At 45.9% G+C, this 19,308-nt stretch overlaps 3 protein-coding genes across 3 annotated transcripts; 1 reads left to right on the top strand and 2 right to left on the bottom strand.

The window, feature by feature from the left end:
• Window positions 1–285: 285 nt before the first annotated feature.
• Window positions 286–8,714, top strand: LOC131293014 (uncharacterized). The gene is made up of 9 exons (XM_058321093.1): window positions 286–298; window positions 3,420–3,719; window positions 3,805–4,218; window positions 4,279–4,957; window positions 5,452–5,459; window positions 7,352–7,474; window positions 7,575–7,752; window positions 7,818–8,008; window positions 8,095–8,714. The coding sequence occupies exons 1-9, from the start codon at window positions 286–288 to the stop codon at window positions 8,712–8,714; spliced, it is 2,526 nt and encodes an 841-aa protein (XP_058177076.1).
• Window positions 8,715–8,988: 274 nt separating this feature from the next.
• Window positions 8,989–15,418, bottom strand: LOC131293013 (annulin). Its single transcript, XM_058321092.1, has 6 exons — window positions 15,325–15,418; window positions 10,928–11,443; window positions 10,481–10,864; window positions 9,762–10,411; window positions 9,261–9,695; window positions 8,989–9,201 (listed from the first exon to the last, which is right to left on the bottom strand). The coding sequence occupies exons 1-6, from the start codon at window positions 15,416–15,418 to the stop codon at window positions 8,989–8,991; spliced, it is 2,292 nt and encodes a 763-aa protein (XP_058177075.1).
• Window positions 15,419–16,345: 927 nt separating this feature from the next.
• LOC131293012 (annulin-like) lies at window positions 16,346–18,823 on the bottom strand. Its single transcript, XM_058321091.1, has 4 exons — window positions 18,781–18,823; window positions 18,137–18,715; window positions 16,552–18,056; window positions 16,346–16,495 (listed from the first exon to the last, which is right to left on the bottom strand). The coding sequence occupies exons 1-4, from the start codon at window positions 18,821–18,823 to the stop codon at window positions 16,346–16,348; spliced, it is 2,277 nt and encodes a 758-aa protein (XP_058177074.1).
• Between the last annotated feature and the right edge of the window lie 485 nt (window positions 18,824–19,308).

The following is a 19,308-nucleotide window of genomic DNA, read 5'->3' as shown; positions in this document are numbered from 1 at the left end:
GTCGTCATCGAGGAAGGAAACGGGGAAGATTTCACCGTACGATTTTAATTCTCGACCACTCGAAGTTACTTAATTCACTGCACCAACTGGCACTACTGACTGTAAATACACTCGCAAAAACTCGCTCTTAAAACACATACGAACCAACGGTAGCAAGTATAAAATCTAGGGGCTACCTCATAGTGACTACAATCCTCATAAAAGGTTTCATTACGGGATCACAGCCCCCTGATGATGACGCTAGAGGCGACTAGAAGAAGCAATGGTGGCGAAAGGTGCACAATAATGCCTCAAGTGAGTGAGCTGAATGTGAGCAAATGCGGCGAATTAGGAGTGATGTATTGGGTTAACCTCCAGCACGTGTAGGACATTTGTACGGTTATTTGTTGCTCCATCCGGAAAGATCGATGGTAATTCGTTGGCGGGAGCCATTTAATCGGTAGGTTAAGTACACCATCATCTTCTAGCACGACCTTCGTCATCATCTGCATCGTGGGGAGGTACGAGGACATTTGCCCCAATGAGGATCACGGACCTAGTGCTGGCGGCTGTTTGGAAATTGGAAAGGATCGAAAAGCTAATACCAAAAGTCGCATTAGCGATTGGAAAAATAAAAATAAAGTAAAAGGGTATCAGGAAGTTTACATACTACCACAACGGGTAAATGATTCTGAAAGTGTTTTCTTTTTTACTCAACTACCTTATGTTAATGAATAAATTTAAGTGTGAGAAGTAGCATAAGTTTGACGAAAATTAGTTGTTCAATTGTGAAAACGAATGGAGTTGCACTAGATATAAATATTAGGTTAATCGCATACATTGCGTTTAAATTCTTCTCATAAATAATGTTTTCTTTAATAGTACAAATGCAAACGAACTTATCTGTATAAAATTGGCTCTTAAATAACATACTAAATTTTTGTCTCGGTTTTAAATTTTTCAAAAATATCATTTTTCATTCAAAACTATCACACACAATAAAGAGTCTCTCAATATAAAAAAACACCAAGTTACATATTTATCACCATTGAAAATAAGAAAACCTAAGAGAAATACTAAATAGGGAGAATAATTATTGCAGCAAAACTATAATCAATCAATTTTAATAAAATAATTTTTAATAAAAAACTTCAAAACAGAACGAAATGAAAATGTAAATATCGGCATAAGGTCGGAAATTTCAACAAGATATTGAAACTAAACTATATTCTTTTTTAATGTGATACCAATTGAATGGATTATTGTCGAAGTGCAATTTAGATAATGTATTTATAAAACTTAGGTTTTGTGTAACCGTGAATGGTAACCGTGAATAAATAAAAATTGGATCGGGATTTAAACTTGGACTTTTATAATAATTATTTTTGGACTTTTAAATTTAATTAAAATAAATTAAATTATTCATATTTTGTTTTCGTAGTGTTAATCTGTGTAGTGGAACTGTACTGCTCCATTCTCTAAATCTCAACGTTTGGTGTATCGCTCTCTAAATATATTCCTTTCCAACATACACGCGACCACGTTCCGACGCTACCGATGGCGCGATAAACAAACTAACCTTCTCGCGGAACGCAGTCTCATCGGTTGATTGGCAAGCGGTGGAAGTCACTTGAAGCCTCGCCGCGTTCGTGCGATATTTGTTGTCGTGTGCCGCAAATTCTGAACCCTTTCCATGGTTGGATTGGTTCTTATCACTCGTAACCTCCATTCGCTCGCGAAGACGCTTGCTATCACTTCCTTCTTTCACTGCGGATGTGTCCGATATAAACGAAAACGGTGCCCGTCTCTTGGTCAGCTCACGAAACGCTACTTTCACTTGCGACCGCCTAGACGCGGGTCCGTTTCGCCGGCCAGACCTAAATGGTCAGTCAAAGTCAAAGCGAGCGGTCGCGCGGATCGATTTTAGGTTGCCCAACGTTTTGTGTGGTGCGGTAGCTCGAGAAAATCGATAGCGGTTGCCAAGAGTGTCGTACAGTGCGATGGCGATGTTCCGGTGGCATTTGGAGAATCGTATGCGAGAACCGAACACGACGGCGGGTCGCGAGTGAAACGAATTCTTTCACCTCCTTGGTTCCGGCTAGGGACATAAAAGCAAATCGCATTTGGCGATAGAGAAGGAAAACCTCGCGAAAACACTTTCGCGCCAACGCAGCCGGAACGCATAAAGAATACTTAACCACCCGGACTGTGCCAGAAACGAATCCGGACCGGTGAAACTTTGGTCCGGCCCACCCATTAAGCCCGTTAGTTTTAGTTACTCCGGTGCGTCAAGGGATTGCGGATGCGTCGATCGGATTTGCGGTCCTCGGGTTGTGGTGAGAAAATTGTTCAGATGTGTTTTTCTCGCGCGCAAAAGTGAGTGACAGAGTGGTGTCAAGAACGTACGTGCCTAGTGTTGTGTGCCGGGACCGTATTTGGCACAATTTGTTCCATTTCCGGCTTGGAGTGTATGCTTTTGGTCATAATGGGCAATCATACTGTAACACCCAACCACGCCTAAAAGTGAGACGAGTGAGCGAAAGGGAAAAGAACGCGCTTAAAGTTACGAAAGATTAGTAAATCAAGGGTAACATAAGCCATCATTAAAGCCGACATCGTGTAGCATAATTGTTTTACAATTATAACATAATGGCGAGAAGGAAAATCAACTGCATCCAACTGTTGTGCAAGTATTGGAGCTTGCAGAAACACATTTTTATAGGTACGCATAAGTAAGACCTTCAAAATCATCGGGGTCGAAAATTGTTGGCGGCAAACAAAAACTTACTTCAAGTGCACGTTATCATCGTTATCAATTCAACAGCTGCTCGTTTCCTCTTCGCGAACATCATACACAAGTGTTTGCTTATCTATCGTCAACAAACTTGAAACATATCGAGGGAATGAAGTGTGTGTGTGCTTAAGTTAGAGAACGAGTCGATTTGATAAGGCGTAACATTTATGCACTTTATAAGTTTGGTAAAAACTTACAACTAAATTTTATTGTCGCTTTTCTATCTGATTCTTAACATTTACAAACATTTCCATAACTAATGTTTGTTCTTGTCCCTGCAACAAAAATTCCGGAAATGGATTTTAATCACAAATAAATAAATCATTTCAAAAGTATCCTACAGTTAAGCTTTTCTCATATAAAGTACTGCATTTAAATGCTGTTAAATCTACATATTTCTGGAGAGGCTGTCTGGCCTAATTGATAAACAACACATACACATTTACCCATAACATAAATCAAAACTAAAACTGTATATCCAATTTGATTTTCTGAATCAAAGCCAAATTTAAATTTTTACAATATGAAAAACGAAGTTACGGCAAAATCTCTCTTTAAAAGTATTACATAGCATTCTTTAGAAAATGCTAATAATTTCCCAAATTAGTCCAAACCGTTATCTAATATCAGTGGCTTCCGATTACAGCATTGCTGCTTTTACCGCTCAGCGCTCATTCGGTGCCGGTTTCGGTGAAAAAGGGACGAAGTAGTTTCACAATCGGAAACTGTGTGTGGATCGTCGACCGGCCCTGCCCGGACAGTGATATACGGTTCTATCTCTTCACCCGCTCCAACCCCGAAGATCGACAGTACATACACATCGATGAGAGCTGGGAAGCGTCGAACATCAGCTCGTCCTACTTCAACCCGGCCCATCCGGTGAAGGTGATCATCCACGGCTACAATGCCGACATGTTCCTGACGCCGTTGATTAACATGAAGGGAGGTATGTTGTGCGAAGGGTCGTTGTCATATCGGATGTGGAAGAACCAAAGGGGAAACGTTTGGTATCATTTTCCGTTTGGTTTCAGAGTACCTTCAACGGGCGAACTACAATCTCATCTACGTCGACTGGAGCGAGCTCGCCCATGGTCCGTGCTATCCATCGGCCGTACACAACACGCGCCACGTTGGCAAGTGTATTGGCCAGCTGGTGCAGCGGATCATCGATGCCGGCACGGACAACATCCATCTGGTTGGGTTTTCGCTCGGAGCGCAGGTGACGAACTACGTGTCCACAACGGTGCGGCCCTTCCGATTGAAACGCATCACGGGGTTGGATCCGGCAATGCCACTTTTCATTACGGCCGCCGCCGACGACAAGCTTGATCCCTCCGATGCGGAGTTCGTCGATGTCATCCACACCAACGCCCTGGTGCAGGGGAAGATCGAACGGTGCGGGCATGTCGATTTCTATGTTAACGGTGGCATCCTACAACCGGGCTGTTGGAGTTCCGGACAGAGTACGTATAGCTTTTTGTTAGTCCTTAAAATTGACACGTGAGGTAACGGATTCCTGTCTTTATACATTTTAGATCCAATGGCATGTAGCCACCACCGAGCACCGGACTATTACGCCGAATCGATCCGCAGTCTAACCGGATTTTGGGGCTGGAGTTGCCAGAGTTACATTTACTATCTGCTCGGGTTCTGTCCGCAGAATAACGTACAGGTTGTAGCTGGCGAAGACTGCCAGCCCGGTACGGAAGGCATGTTCCTGATCACGACCAACCCAGCCTCACCGTTCGCGATCGGTCGATTCGCCGGATTCAGTATTCCACAGAAAAAGGACGCGGTCCTGCACAAGCACGGTCTCAACCGGGATCCGTTCATCAGCGACATCGATCAGTGGGGCAAGCTGGACGGGTCGTTCAACAACGTGGACCATTTCCCGACACCGTACTCGCAGGACCCGAACCCGGCGGACGACGACGAATGGCCGTACTTCAATCACGTTGGGACGAAACAACTAACCAAGGAGCACATCAAGAAGATCCTCGATCAGGACAAGTCACGCGTGCACGGAGACGACCGTTTGCCGGTGGCGAGCACCCTGGCTACGGCCATTCCTACGTCGCAGTCACCGTACGACAACGAGATCGAGGAGGCGTTTCAGCTGCAGGACCTGCGGAGACGGCTGCAGCAGAAGGAGGCCAGCGTGATGCAGTACTACGCGATGCCAACGTACAACGCACACTAAAGCACATTCCGACGACAGCGAGTCTGGCCGCTGCATTTCTGCAAGCAAAACGCGAAAAAAAGAAGGCGAAACCCGTTGCATCTTATCCAATGAAGTTGTACTTCATTGTTAGTTTTGAGCGGGGCTGCACGTCATCTTTATCTAATTAATGATAGTCGCCTCTTATTCCTCCGTGGTCCTAAGGGGAGCCATAGTTGGAGCGTAGGGAAAGGGCTTGCAGTAGAATGGCACCGGAAGGCATAAGAACCGGTTTCCGTGGACCGGCGAACACAGAACAGGAAACACAATTAAGTACATCAGTACGTTGATTTCACGTTCCGCCGTGCTGGGCTATCGCGTGGTTTTGCTGTTCGTTTCATTAAAAGCCCCAAGCGTTACATATGTCCGATAAGGCGTTTTCGGTTTCGCTAGCCTGGGCGCGTTAAAATGGTTATTCAATCACCTGCCCATTTCACGCTTTAATCGTTGTTGCGCTTAGAGGCCTAGGTTAGACCGAAAATAACGTTCTTTTCAAAAACCTAAAACAATAACTAGTCACAAACCGGGAAAGGAAAGGTGCTCCCCGATATAAGTACATTAAGGGCGAAGCGAATGGTGGAACGATTGGCGATTATCTTACGCTCGTCGTCGAGGTCACTATAGGGGAGAATTCTCAGTCTTCTGCACTCCTTTATAAATTGGTGCCGCACGTTAACGATGATTTCAGTTTTTGGTTTTTGGTCTTTAAGTGAAGCGGTGCTCAGTGGTGTGAAACATGGTGTTCTGGACAGTGTTGAAGCTGATCGTTTTCGTGAGACTAGGTTGGTAGAAGATAAAGTTGATTTTATATCAGTATTAGCAGTTAATAATGATAATTTTTAATTGCTAGTGATCGATATAGGTTAAGCTAATGGTATTTTTCACATGGACACATATTTGTTCTACATTTCTGTTGAACAGTGTTTTCACGTTTTTATTATAGGATTATTGAAAGGTACGATATTGTTTTAAATAGGGTTGTTGGACTGAAAATATTGTAACTGCGATTTGAGATACTTGCATTGTTACGTTGTCCTTCAGTTCTACTTCGAATAGGTTTATAATAATATTAAAATATAATTAGTCAAACGTTGGTCTACTCAAAACTGTTTCTTCTGTTCTCGTTCATTCTATTTCTGTTTCGATAATGTTTTAAATTTTAAATTGGAATGGAAACAGACGATAAAACGTTAAAAGATACCGAAACATATATGCGTACAGAATCAGTTTACAGTTTTGTTCAAGACTCGCTAATCTCTAAAAACAGCTGAAAATATCAAAAGCAGTAAGTTTTTCAATCTAATACAAAAATTTTAATTTCTGAATCAAAATTTTTCATTTAGAAAATATAGGTATCTTGTTTTGTAATTACCCTAGGATCAACTTTTTGATAAGCTTTAGTAATCTCAAGAATGGTCATGGTCATATTGAATGTTTCAAATGAAAACTACATGACTACTTACCAACTTGGTTTGAAACAATAAATCGTTATTTAGATCATATTTCCAAAAGTTTTCTTTAAACCTTATTTTGGCACAAATACAATTGGGATCTCGTTTCTTTTACTGATGTTTAATTAATTTTTGTTTTTTTAAACATGAAAAAATGTTGGATAGCAACAAAATAGAACAAAACAATTATATAAATTAACCAACCAAGAAAATATTTGCAATTTACATTCCCGATTCAAATGATAATTTCCACGGTATTAAAGTGACATGGCAAAAGTCCTTCGGAACTTTACTTTCATTTCATCAGCAAAAGCATCAGCGATGGCTGGCAGTCGCGTGGTACATGACATCAAACTGTTTCCCGAATAGACCAACAAACCTTCCCACAGAATGACTGGCCTTCAGTGGGTTCAGCTCGACGTCACTGGTCAACTAAAAGCCCGATGTTGTTATGACCCTCAACACGGTCGAGTAACCCTTTCCCGATCTATCTTGCTGTAAATGATCCCAATTTTGTTAATCACACCTACAATTGCTGAAGCCCCTTGCCGCTGTGCGTTTATCTGTACACTCGACCGGCTGATAGTGTCGCACTGGGCGCTGATTTTACGGTTTATTAGTGCAGTAGTGCCACCGTTGGGGACCTTGGAGCGAAGCGGATTGTAATGATTGTGATCTTCGCGGGGTTTTGCCGGAGATGATGGACTCTTCAGCACCACCACTCACAAATGGAGTTCGTTTTATTTGCAAACAACTTCATGTGGTGGGAGCGCGAAAGACGACCTTTCCGGTGGTGGCGGGAACATCATGTACATACCCCTTCCTCTGAGGGACCAACACATTGCCGGGGGACTCTAATTAACGGTAATGTACGCGCATCTAATGTTCATCGGTGTACCGCGCAAACAGAATCGACGGTGGCGATCGACCAGCGATCAGTCTGTGTGCATAATCCACCCCGTACGGCAGCAATGTACGAATACCTTATCCAGCTAATGTGCCAATATGTATTCCTGCGGGAAGTGTTCAAATGTTAGTGGTAAAGCCGACCCCCCCGGCAACGACAAGCGGCCGTTTGACAGCGAAATCGCTCACCGGTTGTGGTTCGATTGCACTGTTGCTTTCTTTCCAGTGAACTGTGACATCGAGAAGCTGAAGGCGCTCGACCCGAACTACGGTGTCACCTGGATGTTCATGCCCGACGACAAGGGAAACCCGCACATCGTAGATCTCACCGTACCGGACGAAGAGCGGTCCGAGGGAAGGGCGACCACGGTGCAGGATGACGTTACCTTCTATCACTACCGGCAGTAAGTGTTAGGTGTCCTTCACCGCGCAAGGTGATTAATTTGGTTTTTTGGTGGTTAATTTAAAGATCCACGATCGACTCTCCGTTCTCGTTTCGCTTCGTGAACGATCCGGCTACTCCGCTGGCCCTGAACGAATCCTACGATCCAACGATCCCGACGAAGTTCGTTATACACGGTTGGAGGAACTCGATTAGCAGTCCCATATCGCAGAACATCAAAAATAACTATCTCAAACGAGAAGACATGAACGTTATCGGTAAGAAATGTAAACGTTTCGAAAATTTAGGATTAAATGGCCTAATGATGATTTCGGTTTTCCACTTTCCACATTTTTTAACGCAGTGGTAGATTGGGCTCCGCTGGCGTCGGACATTTTATACGTCAAGCCTTTAATAGCCACTCGCAACGTCGGTGCCCATGTTGGAGGACTTATCGATCGTATGGTTGAAGAACGTTACACGGACCTGTCGGATGTGCACATGATAGGGCACAGCCTTGGTGCGCATACCTCCGGCGTTGCTGGCTGGTCTATCCGGAGCGGAAAGGTGGCTCGAATCACCGGACTTGATCCGGCCCTGCCCGGGTTCGTCGGAGTGTCGTCGGAAAAAATGCTCGAATCGACTGATGCACAGTTCGTCGATGTCATTCACACCTGCGCTGGATTCCTGGGCTACGATGAGAACATCGGACATGTGGACTTTTGGCCTAACGGCGGCCGCCAAAACCAACCAGGTTGCGGTGTTGATATGCTTGGTGCTTGTAGCCACGGACGATCGCATGAGTACTACGCCGAGTCTATCCTTAGACCGGACGCTTTCAAGGCTTACCCTTGTGAAAATACGAATGACACTAAGTGTCGTTCACAAAGCGCGGTGCCAATGGGAGACGCGACTCCGAACACGGCCAGAGGGACTCTCTATCTCGAAACGAACGCCGAACCTGCGTATGGAAAGGGATTGTAGTAGTTCACCCATTCCTGTGGTCGTCTCTCTCTTACCAATATGTGCTTGCGTGGGTTAGCTGAAGACTGAATTACACGCCCATTGGAACCCGTCCAGTGTGCTCCGCGTTTGATTCGATTGTGTTGTTTATTATTTAAATACTTGGTTGTTAAATACAATAAGTTGAAAGAGTGTTAACACTGAGTCATGGAGCATAATGTTGGGGCGGCAGTAGATTAGATGCATTAAACCTTATGGCCAGGTTATGGCAGGGTTCTCTTTGGCAGGGTTGACCTTAGTCTATGACGTCCGTGCGAGCGATGATTTCGTTTTCTTCCGTCTCCATGATGATATCCTCCGGGCGTGGGTTGGCAAGGAAAGCAAGGAAGCCATCGACATCGTCCAGCTCCTTGGAGGTAAACTTGGCGGCGATGGTCAGCCGACCGGAATAAGGCGGAGTCATGGTAAAGGTATTGAGAACCTTTTCTCCCGGGGCGATTTCAGGATGCTGAAAAGAAACAAAACTTATGTAAGTATTTTGAAAGAAAACACGAGGTGTTCCCTTACCTTGAAGAGAAGTGGTTTCCCGATGCCGGATCCCTCGACATGGAACACACCCTTCCTCAGCGGAATCGGGAGTGGGTTTTCAAGTGTAAACTGAACCTCCACCGGTGCCTGTGAGACCGGCGTTCCCAGGAGGGATATCTTAATGTCCGGCTTACGCACCCGGAAGTCATCCTGGGCGTAAAATTCAAACTCGGTGTCTTGAACCGTGGCCATACAGGAAATGTTGAACGCGGCCTGATCACGCAACTTGCCGTAGTACTCGTGGAAGTCGACAATCATGCGCACGGATTCCTCCGTTCCAGGCTCGAGCGCAATCGAGAACGTATCCACCTTTACACTATCCCGACTTTTGCCGGTATATAGGACGGTGTCGACGTGCAGCGAGCCTTCGACCGTGTGTCGATTTTCCGACGATCGATTTTTGATAAGAAGAATCTAAAACAAAACGGAGAGAAGAGTATGTTAATCATCTTTACCAATTTAGGTTCTTCAATTCCTTACCACACTGAATGGTTCTCCGATTTTGATGTCATCCCGCAGCTCAAAGTTAAAGTACACCTCGTTGAACTCCTCGTTCAAGTAGTACCGGCTGAAGTAGCTGTTTGCCTGCTTCAGGGCCTTCAGCATCGTCGCACGCTCTTCTATCGATTTCTCCGCAAACTTATAGTTCGCCGTGATATCCTCCCGCTCCCAACGACCCACGGCCTTTGTGCTGATAAACAACCCAATACCCAACACATCCTTCCTCAGCAGCTTCAGCGGATGAGAGGGACCGGTGTACCGCCAGAATACCTTATCGGCGTTCACTTCCGCGAAGAGGAAATTGTTATCGTACGGTTTCAGGACCTCCCCCAACTTGACGGCGAGAACTGAGGCCGGTCCACAGCGGAACATTCCGTCTGAGGTTTCCTGCGGGGTGGCATCGATCGCTTGCCATCCACCGTAGTCACCGTCGGAGCCAATGCCAAGGTCGGGCCGCTGCATCCAAACCTCGTTCCACACGTGGTAGTTCCAGATGGAGTCGGCATTCATTTCTTCCATGATTTTGCCAGCATTGTCCACGAAATAGTCCACCGTCAGCGAGGCTTGCGTGTCGTGGGCGGAGGAGTAGTTGGTGACCACGCGGGAGGGAATACCGATGGCTCGAGCAACTGAAAGAAAGGCGAAATTAAATCGTTGACTCATATCGACGGGCGGATTGATCTTCTAGCAGAACTTACTTGTAGAGACAACGCCCGCAAACACCCAGCACTGGGCAAACTTGACCGGTTTCTGTTTCTTGTAGAATTGCTGCAATATCTCCACCGAACCGACCCATTTGGTCGGGGGTGTTCCACCGGAGAAGTCACCACTCCAGTTCCCGAGCAACGCTCCATCATCGTCTGGGGAGTTGACAGCGGCGGAAATGGCACGACAAACTCGTACGGGGTCACCTCGATGTGTCGCACTGACCTTCCCAATTTTAGCGATCAGCAGTAGCGAGCAGTCGAGAATGTGCTTCTCAAACTGGCCGAACTTCCAGACCGATGGGCGCAACCGATTGTAAGATCCTCGGTAGATGAGTGTCGTGTCGGCCATGATGTACTCGTGCCGATGAGCTTTTTCTGCGAAATATATGTACATTGAACATCGGGCACTTTGTTGCGTTACGATCACACAACATGTACCTTCCAGGTAAACCTGATCATCGGGACACCAGGGGTTGAAGAGGACGTAAAATGCCTGCGGCAGCGAGTAGCTCCGACCGAACGCATCGCTCAGAAGCTTCGTGTCGATGTCCAGCTTCCACTGGCCCACCGGAGCCGTCGCAGCAGGCTTCACCAGGATCTGCAGCAGATCACCACGGATCTCCTCTATCGCGGCACCCCACTCGTGGGGGTCGCCGAGCTGGTTCGGGAACTGATTGACCGCAATCCCCACCAGGGTCCCGTGCCCATGCGTCGGTTGATCCTCATCGGCGACGCTGAAAATCAAACTCAACGCATCGCGACTTCGATCGTACGGGCGATCGCAAAGCAGCCGCAGCCAGAACGGTTCTCCACGGCGGACGATGAGCTTCGGGATCTTTCCACTGTACTCATCGCGGCTCATCAAATCGTACCGCTGGGTGTGGTGATCCTTGCCATTTTCTTCGATGCAAAGATCAACAGATTTTACATTCAGCACTTCTGCGGAAGGTGAATCTAGAGAGAAACGAAAGGGGAGGAAATAAAACTGTAAATATTTTTATGGGTCACAACATTATTTTAATCGTTTTTATGTTGTCGATAATTTAGATACTTTTGATTACCTTAAATGTAATTGTATTGTGGTTTGAAAATAAATTAATGTTTATCAGTTCTTCTTTTCAATCGTCTCTTTTTTCTTTTTTCGATCCAAACAATTAGTTATAAAACTATTTATTTTATATGATCAGTGGTATATAACTTAGTGAAACTATGTTTGCGTCAAGAGATTGGTATGTAATATTGTATATTTGGTATAATTGTAATTAGTATATATGCTTCGAATGGGGGGGAAAATGAACTTTCCATTTCTCAAATTAATTTTCACACCCGAGGTACTCCAACACCGAGCGCGATAATCAAATAATCATCGCATAAATCAGCGTATACAGGCATGAAATTATGGCTTTGATGGATGAGAACAAATTCCTACTATTACTACCGTTACAGCAATTTGTTTCGCTTTAAATAACCTTACGGCGTCTTGCGCCGTTGAAGATTGAGTTGTTTCACGCTGCACGTGAAGCTCAGATAATTGTCCAGCTAGAGAGAGTTTGCAAAGAGCACAGAACTATTGAAGTGAATCATGAACAATTGCGCTGGCACATCCGGTAAATCATTCATGTGGACTCCCCCAGGAGAACCTTTGAGTCACAGATCCTGGAGAGTTTCAAAGGGATTCGTTAGAAAATGATTCTTCTCAACGTCATCTTCCCTTCAGTGTGACATTCTCGTCGAGAAGTGTTCAATCACTTGGCAACATCCGCGTACGTTCTGACAATCAATTGCTGACCCATCGTTAACATTTCCCCCCTTCATGGGCGCCGGAGGTGGCCAGAGTCAACACCGATGGGTCAGCGTCAATGAGCAACGCGAATTGGGCAAACACACTCAGTTCGGTGCTAGTTTACTTATGTTCGCGCCAATCCCGCCGTGTGCTGCAATGTTCAAACAGTCTATTTTAAATATTCGAAACGTGATGATCGAGTTTAAACAAACAATCGACGGGGCGAGAATAATGGCGCCCTCGGAGCGATTCGAAAACCGATAACCACCCAGTAAAGAATAGACGGATAACTTGAAAACCGTGACTTCCAAGATTCTCGTTACTAATGCTGCTTTATTGTATTCCCGCGGGCGACAACCAGCAGGGTGCTATTAATTATAGCAATTGCTTCTGTTAATCATTCAAATGCCACCGTGAGCTACTGAACGTTCCCGGCAGAATTTGCCATCGTGTTGTTCATCTTTTGCTTACTTATCAAATGCTGCTTCCCCAAGGGAATGATAAACACCGACGTGTCACGAGCACCAGTTCGTCTGACCAACTTTGTGTTCGCGGGAGACTTTGAAATTTGAAATTATGAATGAATCAACTGAGAATACAACCGCACGGTTCAGCGTAACCACTCGCTCCTACGATACCTTCACTTTCTTCCACGCGACGATCGTAGGTGATGCTGAAGATTACAATGGATTATAGCCGCAGGGGCGACGGGAGATGCTTAACAGTCGTCGGGGGGAAATGGGGGCACGATTTATTGGCGTAACGTAACGTCTTAAGCAGTGTGCGCTTTAAGATGACGCAGCGCGCCTGTGTGTGGCGTTCAACGCCATTAGCATACAATAAAATTCAGGGTCAGTCAGCGTGTTCGCGGGTTGTGTACACAGGCATCTCTAGTGGGCTAAGGTGTCCGGATGCACTCAGCTGTTGACGTTCGATTGTTGAACAACACCCTCGTCAAATATCGGTAATATCTGAATGCAGTAGCATTTATTTGAACGCAAGACGGCCGATTGAATGTTAAGGTTATGGACGAAATTACAACAATTACAAGCAAAGAAACACAAATATTCCATTTATTCATTAATATTCCGTTACTTTTCATTTCATCACCTACGAAATATAACTAAATAATTTAGTAATTTCCTATAGAATGATGGCTATTTAGATGTTTTACTCTTTTCATTAGTTCTTTGTTCTATATGGATATGTTGCATTTTTTTCAATTTGATCGACAGATTCACATTTGAACATTTTAATTATTATAATTGAAATTTAAATATAATTACAATTGAAATACGACCGCACAGTGTGCAAACAATGTTTATAATACAATACTGCCAGCCAACAAGTTTAATTTTGTACTTTAATCACTCTGATTCAGCACGTGCCAGCTGCCGTCTAATAACACCCCCAACAAAGCGGCATTTGTTTTAACAACGCTTAATTTGGACCTTCGCGAGCCGCTCCACTTGGCGCAGACAGGCACAAACAACCTAGAACTCCAGCATCCATCATTAAAACGCAATCGCATTCAAATGGCGCTTGCTAATCTGTTCCGTGCTTCCTACGCCGAGCGCATGAACGCTCCACCTCCGATCGTTTCCTTAGACTTCATCCGGCAAGGTTACGATAGGCCCTCAGAAGATAGATCGAGGAAGCTCCTATTTGAGTGACACATATTTAGTGGATTCGTTGTTCCCCAGGTATGGTCAGCATCGCTATGGAATGACACCTACATGATCAAGTTCGGCGAAAAGGCATGCGCGGACTCCTATTGTCTATTAATCTTACCGCACATGCATGACCATAGCAAGAACTCTCCATTCAAAGCGGGTGCAACCAAAAATACTTTGGCAAAACAGCACTAAACCGCCAAGACAACGCAGTGCACCCGTGAAGTATCGAGTATTGACGTCTGCCTTTCGCGAATTTGCACGTCGCCATGAAAAAAAGCGTAAACACTCGCGTTAAAGTCTGCATGACACGCGCCATTGGGTTTGCCTCTAGGAACGCACAGCTAGAGGCCGTTGGTAATATTTACCAAATTTTAGATAAACATGCGTCCAAGAATAAACAACTTGTGGTCGTCCGCGGTACATGGTGCAAATTGACCGGCTCGCATGTACCCGATTCGCTTTCAATGCCATGGTCACGGACAGGCGAATTTGGAGGTGTTGAAGCACATTTGGATTATGAAATCATCGCTGGAACGTAATTCTGAACTTCCTGTGATCGTTAATTTGCTTCTTTTCTTGCCTTGCTTGCCACCGTAGGTTGATAATTTTGCGCAATGCGTCAGATTGCACATCTCTTCGGTAGAGGAATACAAATAGATCACATTTACATATTGTCGCACTGTAGTGCAAACGTAATGACCATCGCTTCCTAACCCTTGGTTAACGTACGTTGGATGTCAATCTTGTCGCTAGTGTCGTATCTAATTAAATCGATGCAACTAACCAGAGGACCGCTTTATACACCTAGCCCAACACGCAGGTTGCATTTGCTCCAGCATTCCAGTTTAAGAAGCTCGATCGTAATAGCACAGGTTGGTTTCGTTTTGTGATGGGATATTTTTAGCGTCTGATCACTTCGCTCGAGAATCCGTTGACTAAGTGTTTTTGAAGCCGTAGGGAATCGATAATGATGTACTGACTGACCTCCTCGGTTCGCTATCAGATGTTCGAACACGTACAACCGGACGTGCATAATTTAGAGAATGAGGCACTGCTGATGATGAGTAATTTGGAACTCTTTTTGCCTTTTTCGTTAAAACGAGCTTTCCCGCTGACCGGTAAATCTAAACTATGTTTTTAAATATCTTTGGTCAGTTTTAATAACTGTAAATTAGCTCAGCAACAAAGTAAGATTTTGGTATTTCGAACACGTTTTGAATTCATAATTATCAATCAAAAATTCGATTATTTTAAAGATGATTTAAAATATTCACATGTTATACGCAAGCAAACGAGTTCTCACGAGTTTCTTAATTGATTGACTGGAGATATTCTTCTCTATCCATCCATGACATCCACATGATCGTCGTACTTACACTCTGGAGACGACCAAATGATAGGCCGGCGGATACGCTTCCTTCGCCACGAGATCGGAAGATACTTCTCAACATAATCGTACAGGTAACTCATGTTCACTGCTTCAAAAAAAGGTTATAAATCGCACCCAAAATATCCAACAACACTCCCCAACCGTAAGTTCGTTTTTCAATCACAACACAACACTGATCGCGCGAAGGCAACAACCGATCGCGAACCGCGCGCGTCGAACAGATATATTCATCTGCGAACCAGTACCCAGCTGGTTAGACGGGTCACCGTTTTGTACAGCCTCTTTGGTAACCCCCATCCCAATTTCCAACCCACACGAAACTCCACTCCCTTGGCATGTTCGACACTTAACGCGAACTTCGCGGCACGATCTCCTCACAAACACACGGTAGGCCCGAGCTCGGCATGGTCTCGGAAAGGTGTTTAACGCCGGCACACGAACGAAGCGAACGGATCCGGAATGTTTTTGTTGATTCGCATATCAAAAGGGGGTCCCACCGCGGGGATGCGATTCCACCCTCGGGCCAACATAAGACCATTTGTCAAGTCAGCGTGTTCATGAATCATGCGTTTGGGAGGCGTTTGCGATGATTGAAAGGGCGTCCGAGAAGAGAAAGATGAATTGTGGCGCGAAGCCGATCATTTGAGCGAATTGTTCGCAGCGCAGGGATGATGTCATAGTGGCGGTCCGAACCGTCCCGGCTTGCATATCGGATCGTTCCGATTGACGTCACTGTACGTCATCGAAGTCCGTTAGCATAAGCTCGATCCTCCTAAGGGCTTTTCCGGAATGTGATACTCATGTGAGTGAATCAAGTTTTATGGAGTGACATTATAGAGTTTAAATATAATTTATTTATTTTCATGAATATATTGTATTTAAATGTAGTGCGCTGTTAATAGCGGCCATAAGGAATTGTGTCATTATTCAAAGACTTCGAAAGTATTTTCCGGAGCGGTTTGTACCGAACCAGCATTGGCTGAAACTAAACGGCATGGGTTAGTTTTTTAAAGTTTAGAAAGATCGAATTCCAAATGGCCATGGACATTTTTCAACTCATTCGAACTGAAGCGAGCACAAACGACCGATGGCCCCTTGTACGCCATGTTCAAACGGTAGACAAAAGACGCGTTGCCTCCGACTGGGACGGAATCGTACTGAAAAGAGAAAAAGTACGTAGAATCTTTGTAGAGACTGAATAACCAATGCCTACCGTTTGCTCGGATGGTTTCGTGAGGCTTGATCCTTCGATGAGAAACCGTCCAGCTGATAGTTGGATCGGTAGAGGATTCTTGAACGAGCCCTGGACCGTATACCCTCCCTTGCTCGAAGGGTCTTCTACGAGGTCCATCGAAATGTCCGGTGTCGCCAGGTTGAACATCTGCTGAGAAAAGAACGTCTGATCGGTACCGGGTACCTCAACCACACACAGTGCCTTGATATGCGATTGATCGAAGGCCGGATTGTTGTACTCGGCGAAAGGTATCGACACTTTGATGGGGACCGAACTGACCGCTTGGATGGTCTGATCGATCGTTATCTTTTGTATGTCCTCCGAGCGCTTACCGGTGTAGTCGGTATGCTTCAGCCAAAGCGTTCCAACCACTTGCACCGTTTGCCCCGCAAGGGTGTTGGTGATCGAAAGCTCTATATCGAAAGGCTCGCCCAGACGGTGTTCTTTGTAGGTCTTTAGCTCCAGTTTTACCCATTCGGATGATGCGTTCGCCCTGGCGTTTTCGTAGTGAGGAACGAGAAGCATTTTGACAACCGCATTGCTGGAAAACCGCTGTGAGCCGAGTCTCTGTGCACTGGCCATCACCTGACGCTCCTCGGGCGTACCTTCGCGGTGTTTGTATGCGCTCGTTAAGTCTTCTCGTTCATTTTTCCCAACCACCTTGGTGCTTATATCTTGCCCGATGTAGTCCGTACTAATCTCGAGCAGCTTGGGCACACTATTGTCTCCTCGAGTAACCCAGTACGTCCTGTCGGCGTTTACCTCAGCGAAGACAAACTCCGTGTCGTACGCTAGGTTTACTTCACCATTTTTAACCGCTCGCACGGATGTTGGTCCCAGCTTGAACATCCCGTCGGAAAGTTCTTGCGGTGTCGCGTCCACCACTTGCCATCCATCGTAAAGGCCCGCTCCGAGGTCGGGGCGAGTCATCCATACCTCGTTCCACACGTGGTAGTTCCACATGGAATCGGACGACATACTTCCATCCGTGCCACCGCTTGAGTCGACAAAGAAATCTAGCGTAAGCGAAGCCTCGGAGTCGTGTGCCGAGTTAAAGTTGGTCACCATGCGATTCGGTATACCGACAGCTCGGCAGACGGTTGCGAAGATGCCGGCAAACACCCAACATTGGCCGTATCTGACCGGTTGCATGCCCTCCCTGTAGAACTGCTGTAGAATCTTCACGGAACCAGACCACGCCTGGGGTGCCACTCCGTCGGCATAGTCACCGTTCCAGCGTCCCTCGAGCACCCCAGGGCCGTTGTTAATGTTTAGGGCGCCGGAAAGGGCTCGAACGACCCGAACAGGATTTCCACGGTACGTAGCTGGCACACGGCCTGGTACTGCGATCACAAACAACGAGCAGTCCAGTATGTCCTGCTCGTACTGACCCAAGTTCCAGCTTGTCATACCCGAACTCGCTGGAGTTTGTTTCCACACCATGGTGTTGTCCTTCAGGACGTACTCCTGGCGTGCAGCCTCATCTGCAAGTAACACCAATATCATCACCAATACGTTTAGCCACTGAAGATAATAACCCTAGAGCTTCTTCCTTTTATAATACCTTTCAGGTAAACAGCGTCTTGTTCACACCAAGGGTTAAACAGCAAATACAGCGGAAGGGGAAATTTAAAGGAAGACTTGGTGTCCTTCGTGTCCAACCGACAGAAGACCCCCAGATTGTACTTTCCCACTGATGCCTGCGCAGGTGTCGTAATTGCCAACGTAATTGTTACCGTGCCGTCCGCTTCCTTGGTGCTCCCGGTTATAGCTGCACTCCATCCCAGGTCGGGGACCGCCTCGGACTCGGGCTCTGTATAGACAGGACTGTTCCCCGAACCTGCCATTTCCACCACCATGTTCACCTCGGTCCCATTGCCAAACGTGATATTCTCCGAGCCGTACGGATCGAGCGCTAGGATCATCATCATCGTATCCACGCTCGGATCATACGATCGACTGCACTGCAACTTCACGTTGAATGGGGCCCCACGCCGTACGACCAACTGTGCCGGTTTGCCGGATGGCCGCAGGTCGCTCATCAGTTCGTACCGATCCGTGTGGAATTTTAGTCCATTCTCCGCCAAGCACAGATTGAACATCGACACCTCCAGCACATCCTGGATCGTACTGTTAGCGGCCACTACCAGAAAAGTTGTGGGAAGGTTACATCGGTTAAACACCGGAGCAGCTGCACCCTACGCTTACCTTTCCGTGTTGGCCATATACGGTTTTCGTTGGAGAGGGGCATGATTTACAGGTTGCTAACAAATTCACACTGCCTACACTGGGGTAGATTCGTGCACTCGCGCAAGTCGGAGCGATATGTTTGTAGTCCTTTTTATAGGGCTACCACTTGTGTTATATTTTCGACGTAGAAAACGAAATGTTGCTTATCGAATTCGCACCCGTGTTTCCCATTGCACGGTTGATATTCCGATTGGTTAAAGACTTGCTCCCATACGCGACTACATCTCGGGTATAATCCAATTTCAATTGGATATGGCCGAGGACCAGGGGTTGGTAAAGTTTTGTTCTCCCTGTGATGCCGGGATTGACGCAAAACATCACATGCGAATCAGAATATTACATTTTTTTCACAGAGCGAAATATGCCGACCCCTGGTTTAGGAAGCACGTGGCAAGCACAAGCAATGAGTCGACATAGCTAAATTTTGTTGCAAACTAAAAAGTAACAATTTGTAATCAACACCCTGTAACAAACTCAGAGTTTTAT

Source organism: Anopheles ziemanni, chromosome 2, assembly GCF_943734765.1.
Source record: "Anopheles ziemanni chromosome 2, idAnoZiCoDA_A2_x.2, whole genome shotgun sequence".
Classification (NCBI taxonomy): Eukaryota; Metazoa; Arthropoda; class Insecta; order Diptera; family Culicidae; genus Anopheles; species Anopheles ziemanni.
This window is presented reverse-complemented; position numbering and strand designations above follow the sequence as displayed.